The sequence below is a fragment of the Physeter macrocephalus genome, chromosome 4, assembly GCF_002837175.3.
Source record: "Physeter macrocephalus isolate SW-GA chromosome 4, ASM283717v5, whole genome shotgun sequence".
In the NCBI taxonomy this organism is placed as follows: Eukaryota; Metazoa; Chordata; class Mammalia; order Artiodactyla; family Physeteridae; genus Physeter; species Physeter macrocephalus.
Window position 1 is genome coordinate 66,940,569 of NC_041217.1, and position 21,604 is coordinate 66,962,172.

The following is a 21,604-nucleotide window of genomic DNA, read 5'->3' on the forward strand; positions in this document are numbered from 1 at the left end:
CAACATCACTAATCATTAGAGAAATGCAAATCAAAACTACAATGAGGTATCACCTCACACAGGTCAGAATGGCCATCATCAAAAAATCTACAAACAATAAATGCTGGAGAGGGTGTGGAGAAAAGGGAACCCTCTTGCATTGTTGGTGGAATGTAAATTGATACAGCCATTATGGAGAACAGTATGGAGGTTCCTTAAAAAACTAAAAATAGAACTACCATATGACCCAGCAACCCCACTACCAGCCATATAACCTGAGAAAACCATAATTCAAAAAGAGTCTTTTACCACAATGTTCACTGCAGCACTTTTACAATAGCCAGGACATGGAAGCATCCTAAGTGTCCATCGACAGGTGAATGGATAAAGAAGATGTGGCACATATATACAATGGAATATTACTCAGCCATAAGAAGAAACGAAATTGAGTTATTTGTAGTGAGGTGGATGGACCTATAGTCTGCCATACAGAGCGAATTAAGTCAGAAAGAGAAAAACAAATATTGTATGCTAACACATATATATGGAATCTAAAAAAAAAAAAAAAAAATGGTTCCGATGAACCAAAGGGCAGGACAGGAATAAACACACAGACATACAGAATGGACTTGAGGACATGGGGAGGGTGAAGGGTAAGCTGGGATGAAGTGAGAGAGTGGCATGGACATATATACACTACCAAATGTAAAATAGATAGCTAGTGGGAAGCAGCTGCATAGCACAGGGAGATCAGCTCAGTGCTTTGCAACCACCTAGAGGGGTGGGATAAGGAGGGTGGGAGGGAGACACAAGAGGGAGGGGAAATGTATGCATATAGCTCATTCACTTTGTTATACAGCAGAAACTAACAACACTGTAAAGCAATTATACTCCAGTAAAGATGTTAAAAAAAAAAAAAAGTAAAGCTGAGTAACTTTTTAAAAAGTAGATAGACATCTTAAATGTCTAAAAAGCAATCAAGTGAAGAATCAGATATTGTGAATGTCCTTCATTTAAAAATCTGGTGTGATAAAATAGCTCTTATTTTATCCTTAGTTGGCACTACTATGCTGATTTCCATCCTTGTCTCATGTTCTTTTTTCTTTACTTTCTAATGCACTAGTTCCTAAATGCTAGTCTGAGAACCAGCTAAATTAAATGGTGTGGACAGCTTGTTAAAAATACAGATGTCTGCACAGACCTCCAGAAATTCTGATTCAGTAGATGTAGGGCAGACATCTGTATTTTTTAAGGTTTCCAGTTGTGGTAGAGAGAGGGTATTCCCTTTCTTATTCTTTGCTTCTCCAGAACCTAGCACAGTTGGAGGGAGGGAAGCAAGAGAAGAAGAGGGAGAACTGCTTTGGACTCCAGTTAATGCACTGAGGAGAATGGGCTACTACAAATTTGCACTCGATGATATATCTTACTAAAAACAACTACAATGTCAGGTAAACTTCCATTTGATAAAGATGATCCTCAGAAAGGAAGATGAATCATGTACGATATGGAATTGAAGTTTCTTCCTACTTCTCAAGTGACTTAGCTTCAGATTAACAATAAATAAAAATTTTTAAAAGCCCCCATTTTGCCCATACTTGACAACATCTCTCAGAAACGGTACAGTGAAGAAATGGTTGGCAATGTTCCCCGCATTGAACAGCAGTCGTCCATCTGAGCTTCGTTTTTGAGCTGTAGACAGAGAAATCTCACTATATTCCACCACCTGGTATACTCCATCCACTCGGCAAACCACTCCAACTGGTTCTGTAGGGTTCGTTTTCTCTACCACCTGCCCACCAAAGGAAGACAACAGTAGAGAAAGAAATTTAATCAGGCGCTGCATTGGAGATCTGTCATTTTCCAAGACCACATTTACAATTTTACTTACTTTATCTTTAAGGTATTAAGTCAAGAGGAATCTTTAGATAATCATCTATCTGGGAAGAGGTAAATTATCTCCCTCCTATTTATCATCTAACTAAACTGTAGAGTAGAAATTCCATCATACACATAGGGCCCAGAAGAAATCACATTGGACTGGGAATAACTAAATGAGGAGTCTATGTCCCCCCAAATATGTTTTTATTATTGAATTTGTCCTTAACCACTCTCAACTACTTTGAGAATAAATGAAACAAAATCTCTCTGAGATTCACAAAACAAAAGAAGTAAGGCATTTTGCCTCTCATTTTGCACAAATCAATATTTCATTTGAAAATGGTGTTTCTTTAATTTTCATTCATGAATACAGCAAATTCCTTATTTTTCAGGGACTTGGCTAGGAGGTAGGAGGGTTAGAGCAGGCAGGTCACAGGGTTCCACTCCAACTTCAATCAGAAAAGCCCACTCATATTTATGTTGTGCAGGCTAGGTTTTGTTTGAAGTAAGAGCTTCTATGCTTTTTAAAAAAGTCTGAAAACCAGTGATTTGATAATCTAGCAAAGACTCTAGGATGATCAGGGAGCTGAGAGAAAAGTATTTGGTCAAAATCAGAGGGAAAACATAAGAGTATGTAATTTTAAAAAACCTCACAGGTGATTCTGATACCCCACTACCCTAAGCATATATCACTGACCTAAATTAAGTGTTTAGAATAAAATTATGAAACAACTGTATGCAATGCACTAATAGAAAACTCAAGCCTCAGATGAGATGAATATCCAGCAGAAGAATCAAACAATTAAAATATATGAAGATATTATTTTTGCCCTGTTCGATTAACAATTCAGCATACTCCAGAGTATTTTGAAAAATCTGTCCCCACTTTGAAAAGTCTATCCAAACTATACATGAAATTATATCAATAAAATTAAAGCTTTTCTTCAGCAACTGATTTCTTAAAATAAATACAGCCAGTGGCAGTCCCTTCCAGACAACTAAAGCCACTATTGAGCACTTAGTTTACACAGCAATTAGAGATATAGGCACTGAGTGTAGCTCAGTGAGGCTGGGATACTGGATACGTAGGCCTGCTGTGTAGTTTCACTGTTTGCTGCCCTGAAAGGAGTACAGTATTCAATGAAAAGAAACCTTCTACCACAGAAGTGGATTAAACTGGAGGGAAACATACAGCAAAATTATTTAAACCAATCATGGACCTATTTGCAATTCTAGTCTATCACTTCACATTCTCTATAGTAGGTATCTCAGTAGACAGGGAATCTGGAATAGATTCCTCCCATTCCCATTAAAACACACATACACGAGGTTTGTTTTCCAATCACTTCTATACAACCCTACTCCTAACCAGCCATGGAAAATAAAAATAAGCATATTCACACTTTACTTCCCAAGTGTTAATCTGCCAGTAAAAGGTTTACTTTTATAACAACTATGAACCTCCAAATACTATAAAAGTCCAGATTACAAAAGAAAGCATTTGTAAAGTACATGAAGTTGGAAGTCAGTTTATATTCTACAGAAAAGATTTACAGCATAAAATTAAGAAGAGGTCTCGATTTCCTACAAGTTAAATCCTGAGAAGCTGAGTTCAAAGTAACATTTTAACCTCAAAAGTTACTGCAACTGCTTTACAAAATTATCTTCTCTCTTTTTAAACATTTTTTAAAGGAATCTTTTTCTTTCTTTTTTTAAAAAAATTAATTTATGTATTTATTTATTTTTGGCTGCATTGGGTCTTCATTGCTGCGTGTGGGCTTTCTCTAGTTGCGGTGAGCGGGGGCTACTCTTTGTTGCGGTATGTGGGCTTCTCATTGCGGTGGCTTCTCTTGCTGCGGAGCACAGGCTCTAGGCACGCGAGCTTCAGTAGTTGTGGCACACGGGCTTCAGTAGTTGTGGCTCACGGGCTCTAGAAAGCAGGCTCAGTAGTTGTGGCACACAGGCTTAGTTGCTCCGCGGCATGTGGGATCTTCCCGGACCAGGGATCAAACCCATGTCCCCTGCACCAGCAGGTGGATTCTTAACCTCTGTGCCACCAGGGAAGCCCTAAAATTATCTTTAATTAACAATCATTCCTACTCTCTCAACTATGTACTTTTGTAAACCACTCCACTAAGTCTTTTCTCAGGGCTCTCACTCCATAAAAAATACTTAATTCACCAAGACAGGAGCCTATTAAATAATTAAAAAAGAATTCCCTGCATAGAATTCTACTACACACTATGAATCACTCCCTAATTTAGGTGTTTTAAAAAATATATTTTAACATCTTGATTTTTTAAATTAAAAGGGTGGGAGGACAGATTACATAAATGGTTTCTACTATTTCTAAAAGTTTTTAACATATACCAGTCTTGTAATATTTCGGTTCCATCTGAATATGTATTTATGCATTCATTGAGTGACTATTACATTATATGCCAGACACAGAACTAAGCAGGAAGACTGAGGCAGGATTTGTCCTAGAGGACCCAGGGGAAATGGAGAAGAGAGAATGGTTATATTTACATCCCTGTATGATTAATATACTCATAAAAGTTGGCACACCAATTCAATGTTGTTTGAGCTGCCAGCAAAAACATAATTAAAGAATTTGGCTTTATAAATGTGATATAATACTAAAACTAAGAGTTGGGAAACAGTTCTAATCCTGCCTCTGCTAATGTGATGAAGGACCTAGAGCCTGGAACTTATTTAGTACTGGAACTCAGAGTGCCCATTTCTGAGATCAAAGGGGTTGACCAGACAGATGATCTCTGAGGTCCCTCCCAGGTTCAACATTCTCTAATCATTTAGAATTTAAATTGATTCTGAAGCTCAGAGCAGTAAAATTTTTAGTTTCTATTTTAGAAAGAAGAGTGACACCAAGTGGAACAAAGTCAGAAATACAGTTTTGTTTTGTTTTTTAAAGCTTAGTAGCTACGTAATTAAAATCCAATGCACTATTTCTATTACAGTTTAGTAGCTATTTACAATACAGCACAGATACTCATAAAGTACTGAAATGGATAGAGGTCTTCAATCAGTGAACTAAACCAACCCTTTACTTTCAGAGTCAGGAGGAGTCTTCTTAGGTCTACCAGCTTAATCTCTCAAAACTTGTACTAGTAAATTTAAGACTTCAGCTTCTGTGACTTTGCATTAGATTCGTAGATTAATTTGGAGAGAAATGACATCTTTATAATAGAAAATTTCCAACCAAGGATATGATATGTCTCTTATGGCAGCTCTTCTTTTTAAATTCATATATTTAAAATTTATATGTAATTTAATTTGTTTTTGTCAGAAGCCTATATGGTTTTTGCTTCTGGGAAATAGGTCTTCCCTTCATGTCGATTAAATAATTATTCTAACACAACACTGTAAATCAACTAAACTCAAATAAAAAAATAAAAATAAATAAAATTATTATAGACTTTCTTCTATCATCTTTATGGTTTTCTACTTGGTAATGCATTTGAAATTGATTTTGGTATGAGCTCTGAGGGAGAGACATCTTACTTTATTTTTAGCCAGTTATCCCATTCATTTCCCCTCAATGAGTTGAAATGCCATCTTTACGTGAGTTTGTTTCTGACTGATCTGTTCCATTAACCTATCATTCTATTCTGGTTTCAGTACTACACTCCTAGTTACTTTTTATTTACAACCCATTTTAATCTCTGATAGACTGTCTTCAACCCTCTTCCTTCCTTATCATCATCTTTTTTCAACATTTTCCTGGTCATCTGTACAATCTAAACTTTATTTATTCTGAACTTTACAATCATTTTGTCAAATGTCCCCAAAATAGTCTCACTGGGACTTTGATCAGGATTGTGTTATACTTTAATTCTGTGAGAACTGATACCTTTACAAATTTTCAGGAAAGTAATATTTACATTAATATTTTCAAATCTTCCAAAGTGTTATTAAGGTCTTTCATGTCATAAAGGCAAGTCTCTTACATTATCATCTATGCAACCGAAAAAAATGCTAAAAAGAACTATGCCAAGGACAGCCGTATTATATGGCATTCCAAACCTCCCTCTGTCTCAATATCAGTATGTTTGTGGTCATTCAAGCAGTTATTTAATCTCTTTAATTGTCCTTATCCCCTATCTGCATATTTCCATCTTATTCACAAGACTATCATGAGTTACTTTGTCAAATGCCTTACTAAAGTCTACATCTGCTATTTCTGCCATATTTCCTTTACCTACTACTCCAGTAACTTTGTCATAGGAAGAAACTGGGTTAATCTGATCAAATACAACTGATATTAATGAATCCAACAACTTGATATTAATAAGCCCATCCCAGGCCTAGTGATGACCATTCACTTTCCCAGGTACTTACAAATCATCCTCGCATATTTTAAACTCTTACTTGTGATGGACTAAGCATACATCATTACTTCTAGAATCAAATGTTGCCAATTTAAGAAAAAAAGTGGGTGCGGGATAGTTTAGTTATTTTAGAAGATGAATGGTTCTAAAATATCCAAATCACCCTAATAAATTTAGTTTGACTCCTGGAATGTATATACTGACAAGAGAAAGACCACTTAAAGCCTCATTACAGCTGAGAAAGGCATTACCTTTGCTCCACAGTCTGCTCCTTTCTGAATGCAAAATCCAATGAACCGTGGGTCTGCCACTTTCACTAATATGTTGTCAACACAATAGACATGAATGCTCCAAATGCCTCTTTGCTCCATATCCTCCACAATATTCTGGGCTGCAAGAGCCCGATAAAGACCACCATTCCCATCTGGGAAATAAAATAGCCTGTTAGTAGCACACCAAAACTCAGTGTGACGGTAACCCAAAGATTGTTTAATGTTTCTCAACTGGGATGAAGATCTCTGAAAGCCAGTTTTACATTACAGGGCCAAGAAAACTGAATGTCCATAAGGAAGGATTCAGGTGTCAAAAAGTTATACTACGTGATTTTGAAGGTAATTTAGCATAAGTATAATAACATTATTAATGTAGGGCTAGGCAACCCCGAAGAACATACTTTTCTTTTTAACTCAGCCCTTTTAACAATTTGGCCAATAATATATTGTGAAACATAAAATTCTTTAACAGGCAATAATTATTTTATAACATTTCAAGTTTTATTTGTATGATTCAAGTTAGCTCTGTATTTATAGCCCCAACACTGACAATTTCATCCATCTCAAAAATAAAAATACATGAGTGTTGATACCAAATGATTTGTTAAGAAACCAGCTTAATATGAAGGTCTATGGTGATTTAAACTAAATATATGTAAAAGCCTCTTTCCCTATCTATTCTTAGTGCTGCTTTAATGTACTTCTTCCATCAACCTCAGCTACAGCTTAAATGACAAAAAATTAGACAACTTCACAAAACAAAGCTAAAAATAGTAAACTCTTCCATTAATTAAAAAGAATTGAGTGGGGGGAAAAAAGAGTTGAGATAAAATAAAAGCCTACACCTGCAAAGCACCACTGTAAATACTGTTTTTATTTCCTTTCAGCCTTTCCTTCAAGAGCTTCACAGAGATGAGAATCTGTTGACACATTTACTTTTACAGTGGGATCATACTTATAGTCACTATAAGTGGCTACACAGGCAGCACACTGCCCAATCCTAGGGATGCCATTAGCAAACTACAATGTGCACTACAACTGTGCATGCAGCTCTGTATTTCTCATTCTCTTACTTATTAACCTACTGAAACTATTTCGCTTTGTCATTTAATATCTCCAATTATTTCAATACTGTTTAAGAATTAATGCTACAGGTAAACTATAATCTAGCCTCTTATTTTTTAAGCAGCAGATGGTTTCCAATTTTTCACTACAATAAACAATGTAGCCATGAACAATACTGTACATAAAATACTGGGTAAAGAGAATAAATACTCTGAATGCTGCTCAAATTGCTCTCAAGAGCAGACATCCACAGGAAGTATAAAAGCGTATCCATTTCACCCATGGGCATTTCCATTTGTTTTAATCATTGCCAAATTTAAAAATAATTAAAATATTAATTTTTAACATCCAAATCACCGTATTAAAAAAAAGAATCAAAACTTAAAGAGCTACATATCGTAAATCAACTGTACTTCAAAAAAACAATTTAATGAGTTGTGTTACTACCACTTCTAGTCACCATTAAATAAGAATGCTTACAAACCTGGAGCCATAGAAACCTTGTTCTTCTCCTCCAAAATAATTTTCCCATCAAAACTCATAGCGGGCAGCATTCCCTGCTGAAAAAATATTACATTCTCTTTTTTTAAACCAAAGTACTTGTGCTTTGTGAAGAATTCCTTTGTAGATTCCATTGTTCTGCCACTGGTCATTATATACCTTGCAAGAGAAAAGTAAATCTTCTAAGCCATAGAGCTATGTGAATTAGGGCAAAGTAAAGTCTTGTCTATTTCCTAAGCTAAAGAAAATTTTTGAGAGCACTGTTTATTGTTTTCACTTCCTTCATCCTCTTCCTGGATAAGGCAGCATTAGCTGCTACCCAAGGGGAATTTCTTCCAGTAACTTCATCAATCCTTATGTATAAAATAAATCTGTAACAATATTAAAACATATCTCCTGCAACAGAAAGCCTACAACTGGCTCAAGTAAACATTTTAGTACTCTGAAAAGTGTATTCTAGGTTGAAATCTCCTATTCTAGTAATAGGGAGAAAAGGGTAAATGTAATACATTCTAATTATCTCTTATGGCTCTTTTTACAAAAATTTTGAAATGGAATCTGGGCTCTGCTCACCCTTTATTTAAAATCATAAAAGTGTAATTATACTCTCTGTTGTCACAAATATCCAACCCATGCCACTGTAGCAAAAGAGAAAAAAATTCTATCTAAAACCATAATTAGTGACTACAATAGCTTTTCCCCTTAAACCATATATAAGTAGGGACTTTTGTCTGATTTGGTTCTATCTCGGTTCCCAGCACCCAGAACTAGGTACTCAATTAATATCTGTTAAATGAAGAAAATTATATAATTTCCCAGCACAGTCAATATCTGTCTGATTAACAAATTATCCTGGGTATTATGGGTATTATGAACCCTGGGCACAAAAACTTTGGGCATCATGATTTAGGTGACAAAAGAAGTGACTAAATTGTTCCACATAAGAAAAATAAATTCTGAGCTGTGAGGAGAAAGAAAAAGAAGAAAATCCAACATGACAGTGGGAGGCCAGGGCTGTAAGTAGAATTTTGGCCACTAAGAACACAGACGTCCTTCAAAAATCCCCAAGGGAATCAAAATGAAGAAAATAGTTCACAGCTGGCCAATACCATCCTTAATAGCTAGAAAAGCTGAGGAAATTACAAAAAGCCTATTTTTAAAGGCATCAGAGAGCTACAAAAGCAACATGGATTAGAACTAAAATTCAAGAGAGTGAGAATCTTTCAAAGGAGAGCTAAAGATATGCAGCTGCCTTCTCCTTGGGGTATTTGCTGATCTGGGGTAAAGGCTAGTGGTAGAGAATCTGAGCTTGGACCAGGCAGAAGGACAGAGAAACCAGCAGTTTTTGTTGGTCACCTGGGGCTAAAATAACAACATTAGGGACTTGAGGGATTTCAAATGCACAGCTGGTTTCCCCCTCAAAACATGCTAACTTCCAAAGCTCCTCTGAGAAACAGATTCAAGAGCTAAATCAAAACCTTTTAAAAAACAGAGCAGAATTTCCTGTAATCTCTTGGTGTTTAGAAGATGAACACTGGCCGAGATAGGCCCTGAGGACCTGGCATACTATCAGAGACTGAGAATTCCAGTTTGGCCCACAGCAGAGAAATCAATGGGGCTTTCAGCTGGTGTGTATGGCAGAAGGGTGAGGTTTCAGGAGGACTAGCTAACCCAATACTTAAGGATATGAGTTTCTAGAGTGAGAGAACCCACTGAGTGCCCACAGGAGTGACTGAAAACAGATCCATACCACGTCGTCATGAAATTTCAGTTACTAAAGATAAAAAGAGACCCCGAATTCTTTCAGAGCAAAGGGGGAAAAAAAAAAGATTGGGAATCAGAATGGCAATGGACCTCTCCAAAGCAATGCTGAAACAATAGAGCAATGCTTTCAAATTTCAGAGGGAAACTGATTTTCAATCAAAAATTCTATACATAGACAAACTAACAATCAATATGAAGTTTCTAGACCGAGAGAACCCTCTGAGTACCCAAAGGTACTCAGGTAGGGATTAAAAGTTGGAGGTGAGTATATATTGCTCGTTAAGGCTACAGGGATTATCTAGCTGTAACACATATTACTTTTAACATATATAGTAAATTATAGCACCCAAGAAAATCTGTAGTAACAGGAAATACATCTGCCTATGAATAAAGTACATATGCATTTTGAATATTATAAACCAACATATGTACAGACACTGTCCCATAATGAGAAATATCTTACCACGGAATGATGCATTTGTTGCCATGATATTTTTCAGCTAACTGTTGAAGCTTCAGGATACGCTCTGCTTGAATCTGAAAAAGTGTCTTATGGGATGGCAAACCAACATCATACATCCCCTTGGGATATGCAACACCAAGTCTTGTCCCCTGCCCACCAGCTAGAAGAAGAACTGCCACTTTGTTCTGAGAAATCTGGAAAAGTCCTAAAAAAGAAAATACGTGTATCACTCTATAATTCAACACTTTAGGATTACATATACAAAGAGTCACCCTATCTGCATAAGGCATAAAGACAAGGAATTCACAAGTAATCATGGATGACTATCTTGTTAATAAAAACATTTTTATTATTAAAAAATTAAATTTATATAACCCAACCAAACACCAAACAATGAATAATATACTTTAATGAACTAATAATTTTTATTCTGATAAGGTTGGAAGGCAAAGACCAAGAGATGTTATAAATGTTTTACAAGCACTTGACAACTTATCAGATGTGGCAAGTTAAGAAAGATAGGATAAAAGCAGATCCCTAGGCTTCAGGATGAATGATGATGCTATTAAATCACCTCCAGCTGATAAATCAATCAATAACAATTAATCAATCAATGAGCATGTAAATATACTAGACAAGCTACCATCCAGTAAATGTAAAGAAAAGAAACCCTGAGTTGGGAAAGCAGTGTAGTCCAACGGTTAAGAAGCCAGGCTCTGAAGTCAGGACACCTGGGTTTGAAACCCAACAAGTGAATGAGCTTAGGGGATTTGCCTGCAAAAGGGCATCAGAAGACTTTGTGGAATGATGGAAATGTTGTATATCTGATTGGGGTGGTAGTTACATGGGTGTGTAAATTTGCTAAAAACTCATAAAACTAGTGCATTTTACTGTATGTAATTATACTTCAGTAAAATTTATTAAAATGCCTTCTTTTTTTTTTAAATGGGCCATATAGTGCAGCTCAGCAGGATGTGACATGGAGTTTTTTTGAAACTGTAAGCGAAACTATAAATGTTATTAAGAGACAGAGGCTCTCAGTTTGGATTAAAAAATAAAATAAAATAAAATCTTGCCATGTACCATTTCTAAGAGCTACCTCATAACTCTAAGGTAGACAGCTTCAGCACCAGAAGGTAGAGTAGCTTGTGGGAAGAGGCAACATAGAAACTGGATCTCTGGGAAGCTAGAAAAGCTGTAAAAGGTCAGATGTGATAAAGCAATGGTTGATGGGTTTTGTTCTATTTTCTGAATTTCATACTTTCATTAAAATTTTCAGAAATTCTATGAACAAGGCAGGCCACTATCCACAATCGTAGGCCAAGCCAGAGGGGGCAGGGGTGGCCAGTATCAATTATTATTATTTTTTACATCTTTAGGGAATGCAGGTTTGTCTAATTTACCAGCTTTATGCTTTATGTGTTTTTGATATATTGGGCTTTCCTAAAGCTAATATACTAGTACATTGTGAACTTAAAGAAATATTCTTAATAAATCCATTATAAAATCAGAACTGTCCTGATTCTACAATCTGTCTTTGCTAGTAACTAAGTACAGCCAAGGATGTTATGCAAGAACTTTCTAGCAATTTTTTCAATCAAAAAATTTAAAAGTACATTAGATATTTCCATAATTCTCACCTTTGATGTAAAGCTGAGAGCTTAGCTATCTGAGAATTAATTTTCTCTCTTTCTTCCTTGCCTATAACTAGATTGTCCTTGTCCTTTTCTCCATGTCATTTCATTGTACTTTATCAGAGTTTGAAAATAAAATACCAGGGGTAATGTTAGACTCCAAATAGTAACTAAAATCTAAAAGGTAGGTATAATTTTCCCCATTTTAGAGATAATAGGCTCACATGAGTTAATGATCTTGCCCAAGGTCACACAACTAAAAAGTGTGAATCAGGATCAGAACTTGACCCCAGGGCCTGTTCACCAGCACTGCACTGCCTACAGCAGTCTCTTATCACACCCAAACATTTAACAGATAAATTATACAGCACCATAATTTTTAGGGGTGTAAACTGTCCTTCCTATTTCCTTCTTGCCCTTTCTTCTCTTTTCCACTGAATTCATGAGAGGTTGTGCTGCCTTTTTTTATCTATCTTACCCATCACCCTACATGGAAAAGCTGCTGAGCTGGGAAGAGCCCACATTCTCCAAAACTTGCCAAACACTGAATTTCTTACAGCATTCCAGCTCCGTGTTGCGCTTAAACACTCCCCACAACCACCATGTAACAAAGACTGGCTGAGATGAAGCAATCTGAAGGGAACAGGGAACCATATAAAGCAGTTTTGAAAACCGTTTTACATTTGGTTATTCCTTGAGTTATGAAAGAAACTATGGTTTCTAGGAAAAAAATTTAACTCTGCTGTCACTGACCCAAAAAGCATTATTTTAAAATACAGGTCCACAATCCCTTACCCTAAACCAGATTTATTTCAGAATTTTATTTCAGAATGCAGAACTCTTCAAAATTTAGAAAAGGAATATAGTACACAGACAATATGTTATATTTTACCCCAGCAGATCTGAGACAGTACCTTATAATCACATTAAGTGGGATAAAAAAAGTTTATCAATAGTCTCATGTCTGTTCAGGTCAGGTTTTGCACCATTTTAGAATGGCAGATAAATAACTTCAGTCTGTCTGGACCCTCACATACCACCAAAGGTGCTGGAATCAAAAATACTTCTAAACATGTTCCCAAAAAGTCCCAGATAAATATTCTGGACACAAAGGTCTTTGTTTTTTGGTACTATTTATTTTCTTTATAGAGCACATGTGTTTTAAGTTGTACTGTTAATATGGGTCTAATCATCCTTCCTGCCTTCTTACTTTTACCTTCGGTCCAAAAGTAAGTTTCTTCTCTCAGCTCCCTTACCTGTAAAAGGTAAGAGCCACACTCCCAGAGTCAGCTCCACATCTCAGCTCCTGCTTGCCAGATGGCCAAGCAACACCAACCAGCACTTTCCACAGATTCTTACTGGTTATCAAAATATCACTGTATAACTTTCTCTTCCTTGGATCAGTTCCCTAAACTACTGCTTCATTCCAAATTTCCAAATGTTTCCATTCTAAAGCTGTGCTAACCAACAGCTGATAGTGGTCTCTTAATTCATTGAAATAAATGGCATGTGTTTGTTTCCTAAGCTCCCGACAGCCATACTTTCTCCAATTCTTCTTTCCATCTGTGGACCTGATAACCCATCTAATCACTATGTCTTAAAAGTAGCATTGAGACCATGCTTGCCAGGGGTACATTTCCAGGCAGATCTACATTTACATCTCATCTCCATCTAGCCACAACTATTATAATGAATTATAACACAATCCATAAATATTTGTGATAAAAAGGTGTCTCTGCATTAACTTCTTCCTGCGTATGCATCTCACTTATGAGCAGACAGAGAAAAACAAGAGGAAAGAAAGCAGTCCCTAGCGTATCAAAGCCAGCTGCAATTCAAGAACTAAATAAATGTAGCTACAGCTGTTGTTAACAATACCAAATCGTGTGGGGCTGAAGTATTCATCCATTTCATCTGTGTTACTACAATAAAACTTCAATGTTTATCAAAAGTGTGTAACACATAAATTAGTATCTGTTTTATAATGACAGATAAAATACTTCTTGAAATTAAGCAGGCCAATAAAATTCAGTAAGCCTTTTAGTTACATGGCAATATACATGATTTCAAACTGTATGGGTCATAACATAAATTTTATGTGGGCAGCACTGCATCTATTTGAAAAATGTTAACTGATTATAAATGTACTTAACCCATGTGACAATTAGGAAATTATGAACTTCTATCCCAAAAGTTCTGCAAATATATGGAAAAAAAACCCTGAAAAGTACATTACTATATCATCTTTTCATTACAGGTCACGAGAGTTAATTACCTTCCCACAGAAATTAGGACCTAACACACACTAAATCAGAAGTTTAAAAAAAAAAAAAAAAATCAAGCCAGAATGAGCCATTTCCAGGGCAGGGGTATACCTCTCTCCTTGGGGAGTCATGAATGTTAGCCCAACAGAGTCTGAGCACTTTTCCTGATAACATTTACAACAAACAGAGAGAAGAGTTTACAGTGGCCTCTCACAGGTCAACTGCTTCCCGGATAACTTCCTGCTTGGACTAGTTCCTCTCATACATACTCTTTGATTTGGGCATGTGCCTGAAACAAGGAGGTTGGCACAGGTACTTTTGATGTAGAGCATTGCCAGAGCTTTCTATCTAAACTTTCAGCACTCCTGGACAAGGGGTGGGGTAAACAGGCTATTCAACTGGTGGAAATGAAGAAAGACTATACACGAGAGAGGAGATATTTTAAGTCTTTAATTTTTAATCACATTTTACAGGTGAAACAATTATTTTATGGATTAACTACTTCCCCCAAATATTAAGCACAAAAAGTAGACTAATAAGGGAAATCTCTATTTGAACTGGTTTTAGATACTGGGGAATTATTGTGAATTTCATTAGGTATAATAATGGCATCGTAATTAGGAAGAAAATGTCCTTATACTTAAGAGATGCATACTGAATTTTATGAGGGTAAACATAATGTTTGCAAGTTGCCTTAAAATACTACAGCAGAGAAAAATGAAAGAGGGATAGATGAAGCAAAATTAGCAAAATTTTGATAATTATTTAATTAAGGTAATGCATATATAGAAGTTCATTATACTATTTTTTGTCACCAAATATCTGCTTCCAAACATGCTTGAAATTTTTCATAATAACAATTTCAGGAGCAGGCTACAAGACTATACATAAACTATAATCCTAATGTACGTGTATGTATTTAAGAAAATACTATAAAATATTACTAGTGAGTATTTATCTCTGGATTGTGGGACAGCAGAGATTTATCTTTTTTCCTTTGTAATTCTTAGTATTTTCCAACTTCTCCAAAATAAGTATGTGTTACTTTTAAAATAAAACAAATCTATTAGAAATATCACTGCACTAGATTTCAGAAAATGTAGAGGAGGATAATGTTATGAATACATTTTTTCTAAACAATCCATTTACTTTTCTACAATGCTATATAGATTAATTTTTTAAATGTCTCAGGTAAAAAAAAGGCTAACACTGAATATTAATTTCTTATTATAACATAGAATTACAAGATTGTTTTGTGTTCAGTTTAAGCATGCATTTCTTTTAATAAAGAATGGGATTTTTTTTAAGCAAATATATTTTCCCAGTGTGAATATCTTTACTAAAATGATATTCTCATCGAAGCTTCTGAACTACTTCTTCCAAGATCTCAGTTTTGTAAGACAGAGGTTTTTCAGTTACCCCTCTACATTCCATTTTCTATAACTGGCCAGAACACTTCAAGAATTAAATCAAAACAAGACCTCTCTTCAATAAAGAGCACAGTGGTAGCTTACGTATTTATCCTTCACCAATAATTTTCCACCCTAGGTGGTAAAATGTCTAATGTCAATAGCCACCAGACACTTTGAAATTATTGTACAATGCTTTTATTTCCCCTATCCTGGGGCAGTACCATGGGGGCAGGTGCAGCGGGGGCTGGGGGGAGGCTGTCTTTGATACAATTATCAGGAATTTCCTACTATCTGAAATAAAGCATTGTAATCTTTGCAATGGCAATCTCTTTCCTTTGATAACTTACTGCAGAAACTTCATTTTGTCATGAATTTGCACACATATGGCAGTTTCTATCTAATGAAAAGGTTGTAACGTCAGTTAAAAAGTCTCCCTCTCCACCCCTACTGCTTAAGCCACAAATAAATATTCTTCCCTTGACAGCAAGCCAAAAGGAAGTTTACTTTGCACCTTCTTATACTAGACTTGCTTGTAACAGTTCTGGATTTTAATCTAAATGAAAAGTCATAAATGTGGACTTTTGTTCCACAGATTCCAACAAAAAGGCCATAAAGAGACTCAAACTATAGGAAGTCTTGATTGTTGCTTATGGTCCCCATTATACAAGGCCAAAGCTTTGGCTTTCCATAAGAGTTAATTCTAAGACTTTATCTCCATAAAATCACAAGGAGAAATATAGGCAGCTGGAAGACCAGAGGGTAAGAAGAGGTCCTGTGTGGCTTTTGGTGAAACCCAGGGAGGGAGGGAGAGATTAATGAATCCAAAGTTAGTGGCGGTCACAGTGTCACTACTGTCCTCCATTCAGAAGGCTCCATCTGGAAGTCACTCTCTCACATCTTAGTGGCAGAGCCCTGTTCTAAGTAAGAAGTGAGGTTAGCCACTACCAAGCATTTTAAATGTGAAAGGGCCTTCCTTGAAGATCATCCAATTATTTTCAATGTTTTTAATCTTTTACTTAAACCCATTTTAAGTAAAACCTCATGTAAAGAGGTTTATTTGTTTATGTGTCAAATACATAAAAACAGGTCAAAGTAGAACTGCTCCTGGAGTGGGGAGATGAAGGGGCCGGAGACCTACCTGTTTAGTATCTGTTCCCCCCTCTCCACAGTTTCACCAGCAGTCGAAACCCTAGAGGTCTTTGGAACAGTTTGAAAAACAGTAGATCTGTAAGCCCAGAGAAAGACATCAAGATAATGGCAGAGAAGAAGGTTGATAATGGCAGTTACGTTTCTTTTTTGGGGGGTTGCAGGGAGTGCCAAAAACTGAAAGACAATAAAAATACCCATAGTGTGGTGCGAATATAGACTATAAATCATATCTATAAAAGTAAATATGTATATAATCAAGTACTAGGTGGCAATGTGGACAGATAAAAACATAGATTTGATGAGGTTATGGGCAATTTCTCTACAGTATTTCTGTTACTTTGATATTATTTTTGCAATAAAGTAATGTTTTTTTAAAAAGGAAAAAGTATTAGTCCAATCTGTTCATTCTACAGCTGAGGAAATGAGGTCCAGATTTGACAAGAAGCATGTACAGGGGCTTCCCTGGTGGCGCAGTGGTCGAGAGTCCGCCTGCCGATGCAGGGGACACGGGTTCGCGCCCCGGTCTGGGAGGATCCCACGTGCCGCAGAGCGGCTGGGCCCGTGAGCCATGGCCGCTGAGCCTGCGCGTCCGGAGCCTGCGCTCCGCAACGGGAGAGGCCACAACAGTGAGAGGCCCACATGCCGGAAAAAAAAAAAAAAAAAAAAAAAAAGAAGCATGTACAAACACTCAAGGGCCTGCAATATTTAGTCACCTTTACTTATGGAGGAGGAGTAGATTATAAAAACCACAGTTCTTAACCCTACCAAAAAAAGCTAAATTTTAGCTATTTTGCCATTGTCAAAAGCACTCATTAGTACTAGTTATGGGGACAGATTTTATGATATGTTTCAGAGGAAAAAGCATTGGGGAAATTCAACAAACATTTATCGACCAACATATAACTGCAAAACACTGCTCTAAATGCTATGTGACATACATAGACACGTAGGACGCAGACTGCTCTTTAAAAGTTTACAATGTAATGATGAAGATAGACATAAACAACCCTTATTATAAGGAAAAATGAAAGATGAGCATGGACAAATAATTTCAACCTGGGACACTGACAAAAAGGTGACAGATCAAAGAGTATGTGTGGTGAACCTTGGAGAATGAGTGTAAGTTTCCCAAGTGGCAGAGCCACCTCACTGCAGCTCCAGGAGACGGGTGGCGTCACAAGGTGATCCAGCTACATAGAGAAGGGGTAAAGGCCAGACCCAGCTAAGGATGAGCACGAGCAAAGGCAGGAAAGGCATGTTAGAATGTTCAGAGAAAGGTGAATTACAGGGTCCGGCTGAAAGGTGTGGGGCGGTAGGAGTGGAGAGAAACATAAGAGACAAGACTGGATGGGGCCGTGTTAGGGAAGGGTTTTGGAGTAAGCTAGCATAAACTGAACCATTCAGCTTGTGCTTCGTGAAGGGAAATCTAATAGAAGTATGGACACTGAGAAAGGATAGAGACTAGAGGCAAAGTATGACTTGAATGAGAAGAGCCTTGAATCAGGCACCAGAAATGAAAAGAGAATGGAGAGACTGGCAACAGGAACCACTGCGGCCTCTTGGCCACACAGTCTGTCACTCTCAGATCAGTCACCTGGTTTAAGGTCTCAAGGAAATGAAAATATTGTTACTTTAATGGTTTTAGTACATCTCATAATAAGCCTTAGAGCAAATCTTCCCATGCTCACTCAGTACCTTCACTTTCCCAGGCCTGCAGCTGATCTTGATCCCTGGTAGCACTGCCCAACACCTCTCGAGGGACAGGTTCCATCCGTGAGTCCACTTTCTCTGGTTGGGAAGAATGGTTAAATCCTTCAATGGCCTTTTGGAAGAAGAAGTTAAGCTCCTCAAAGTTCATGGCCTGGAGCTCTGAGAAAAGTTCTACCTGTTGGGCTTCTTCCAGCTCATTCCAGAATTGCAATAGGTGTTCTTGCCCAGCTTTGGACAACCTCAGTTTGAGGTCATTAACATTCATAATGCTCTGGTAGCCAAGTTTTGTGATAACTGGGGTGTAATTTCTGCACCTGTAAACCTGAAAGAGAAAAGAAATGAATAGCAGGTCAAAGTCCAACCTCAAACCCTGAGGAGATTTTTCCTGCTAAAAATAAGTACATTAAAAAAAAAAAATCTTGGGAGTTCCCTGTGGTCCAGTGGTTAGGACTCAGCGCTTTCACTGCCAGGGCCCAGGTTCAATCCCTGGTCGGGGAAGTAAGATCCTGCAAGCCCCACAGTGTGGCAAAAAAAAATTTTTAATAAAATAAAAAGTAAAAAAATTTTTAAAACCCTTGATGTTAAGGAAATTCTGCCTTTCCATCATGATCACACTCATAAGAGATCAAACTTGTAAGACAATGCTAATTATTCTTATATACCAGGCACTGCACCAAGTACTTTACCTACATGGTCTCATGTAATTTTCAACAGCTCTATGACATAAATACTATTATTATCATCACTTTACAGTTGAGGAGAATGAGGCACAGAGAGGCAAAGCAACCTGGCTGACTGGTGGAGCTAGGGTGTGAATGCAGACAGTCTGATCCCAGGGCTTTAGCTGCCTCTATACTACTCCTCTGACCACTAAGCTACTACTGAAAGAACACTTGACTGTTTAATATTTCAACCCTTCTCCTTTTATTTCTAAGGACAGAAACACAGAATTCAGAATCAAACAATACCAAGAAGACAGGAACCCTATAATTATAAAAAATACAGTTTATGTCAAGAGCAACCTCCACAAAGAAGCAATAAAATATGTCCACTGTCTTTACTAAGAATTGAGCCCTAGGAGATTGGTTCAAGATGGTGGAATAGAAGGACGTGCGCTCACTCCCTCTTGCGAGAGCACCAGAATCACAACTGCTGAACAATCATCGACAGGAGGAAACTGGAACTCACCAAAAAAGATGCCTCACATCCAAGGACAGGGGAGAAACCACAATGAGATGGTAGGAGGGGCGCAATCACAATAAAATCAAATCCCATAGCCGCTGGGTGGGTGACGCACAAACTGAAGAACACTTATACCACAGAGGTCCACCCAATGAAGTGAAGTTTCTGAGCCCCACATCAGGCTTCCCAAACTGGGTCGGCAAGAGGAGGAGGAATTCCTAGAGAATCAGACTTTGAAGGCTGGTGGGATTTGATTGCGGGACTTTGACAGGATTGGGGGAAGTGGAGACTCCACCCTTGGAGGGCACACATGAAGTAGTGTGCACATCGGGACCCAGGAGAGAGAGCGGTGAGCCCACGGGAGACTGAACTGGACCTACCTGCTAGTGTTGGAGGGTCTACTGCAGAGGTGGGGGGTGGCTGTGACTCACCGCAGGGACAAGGACACTGGCAGCAGAAGTTCTGGGAAGTGCTCCTTGGCATGAGCCCTCCCAGAGTCCGCCATTAGCCCCACCAAAGAGCTCCACTGGTAGGCTCCAGTGCTGGGTCTTCTCAGGCCAAACAACCAACAGGGAGGGAACCCAGCCCCACCCATCAGCAGACAAGCAGATTAAAGTTTTACTGAGCTCTGCCTATCAGAGCAACACCCAGCTCTACCCACCACCAGTCCCTCCCATCAGAAAGCTTGCACGAGCCTCTTAGATAGCCTCATCCACCACAGGGCAGACAGCAGAAACAAGAAGAACTACAATTCTGCAGCCTGTGGAAGGAAAACCACATTCACAGAAAGACAGACAAAATGAAAAGGCAGAGGACATTGTACCAGATGAAGAAACAAGATAAAACCCCAGATAAACAACTAAATGAAGTGGAGATAGGCAACCTTCCAGAAAAAGAATTCAGAATAATGATAGTGAAGATGATACAGGACCTCAGAAAAAGAATGGAGGCAAAGATCGAGAAAATGCAAGAAATGTTTAACAAAGTCCTAGAAGAATTAAAGAACAAACAAACAGAGATGAACAACACAATAACTGAAGGAATCAATAGAAGGAATCAATAGAAGAAATCAATAGCAGGAATCAATAGCAGCATAACTGAGGAAGAAGAACGGATAAGTGACCTGTAAGACAAAATGGTGGAATTCACTGCTGCAGAACAGAATAAAGAATGAAGAAAACAGAATAAAGAAAAAAGAATGAAAAGAAAAAAGAATGAAAAAGAAAAAAGAATGAAAAGAAATGAAGACAGCCTAAGAGACCTCTGGGACAACATTAAACGCAACAACATTTGCATTATAGGGGTCCCAGAAGGAGAAGAGAGAAAGAAAGGACCCAAAAATATTTGAAGAGATTACAGTAGAAAACTTCCCTAACATGGGAAAGGAAATAGCCACGCAAGTCCAGGAAGTGCAAACAGTCCCAGGCAGGATAAACCCAAGGAGAAACACGCCAAGACACATAGTAATCAAATTAACAAAAGTTAAAGACAAAGAAAAATTATTGAAAGCAACAAGGGCAAAACGCCAAATAACATATAAGTTAACTCCCATAAGGTTAACAGCTGATTTCTCAGCAGAAACTCTACAAGCCAGAAAGGAGTGGCACGATTTATTTAAAGTAATGAAAGGGAAGAACCTACAACCAAGATTACGCTACCCAGCAAGGATCTCATTCAGATTCAATGGAGAAATCAAAAGCTTTACAGACAAGCAAAAGCTAAGAGAATTCAGCACCACCAAACCACCTCTACAACAAATGCTAAAGGAACTTCTCTAAGTGGGAAACACATGAGAAGAAAAGGACCTACAAAAACAAACCCATAACAATTAAGAAAATGGTAATATGAACATACATGTTGATAATTACCTTAGAAGTGAATGGATTAAATGCTCCAACCAAAAGACACAAGCTCGCTGAACGGATTAAAAAAAAAGACCAATATATATGCTGTCTACAAGAGACCCACTTCAGACCTAGGGA

General features: G+C 37.5%; 1 protein-coding gene across 7 annotated transcripts in view; it reads right to left on the minus strand.

Annotated features, from left to right (window-relative positions):
• The window catches only part of UHMK1 (U2AF homology motif kinase 1), a 103,901-nt gene that overhangs the window by 10,696 nt on the left and 71,601 nt on the right, over positions 1–21,604 (minus strand). For 5 of the 7 annotated variants that reach the window (XM_028488713.2, XM_028488712.2, XM_028488711.2 and 2 more), the window contains 5 exons: positions 18,426–18,762; positions 10,272–10,476; positions 8,028–8,203; positions 6,458–6,630; positions 1,575–1,768 (listed from right to left, as the gene is read on the minus strand). In XM_028488713.2, coding sequence (XP_028344514.1) covers positions 1,575–1,768; positions 6,458–6,630; positions 8,028–8,203; positions 10,272–10,476; positions 18,426–18,762 — 1,085 coding nt within the window. Of the gene's footprint in view, positions 1–1,574; positions 1,769–6,457; positions 6,631–8,027; positions 8,204–10,271; positions 10,477–16,719; positions 16,905–18,425; positions 18,763–21,604 lie in introns of those variants that run through there. The other 2 variants (XM_055084244.1, XR_003679470.2) reach the window with 2 other exon arrangements.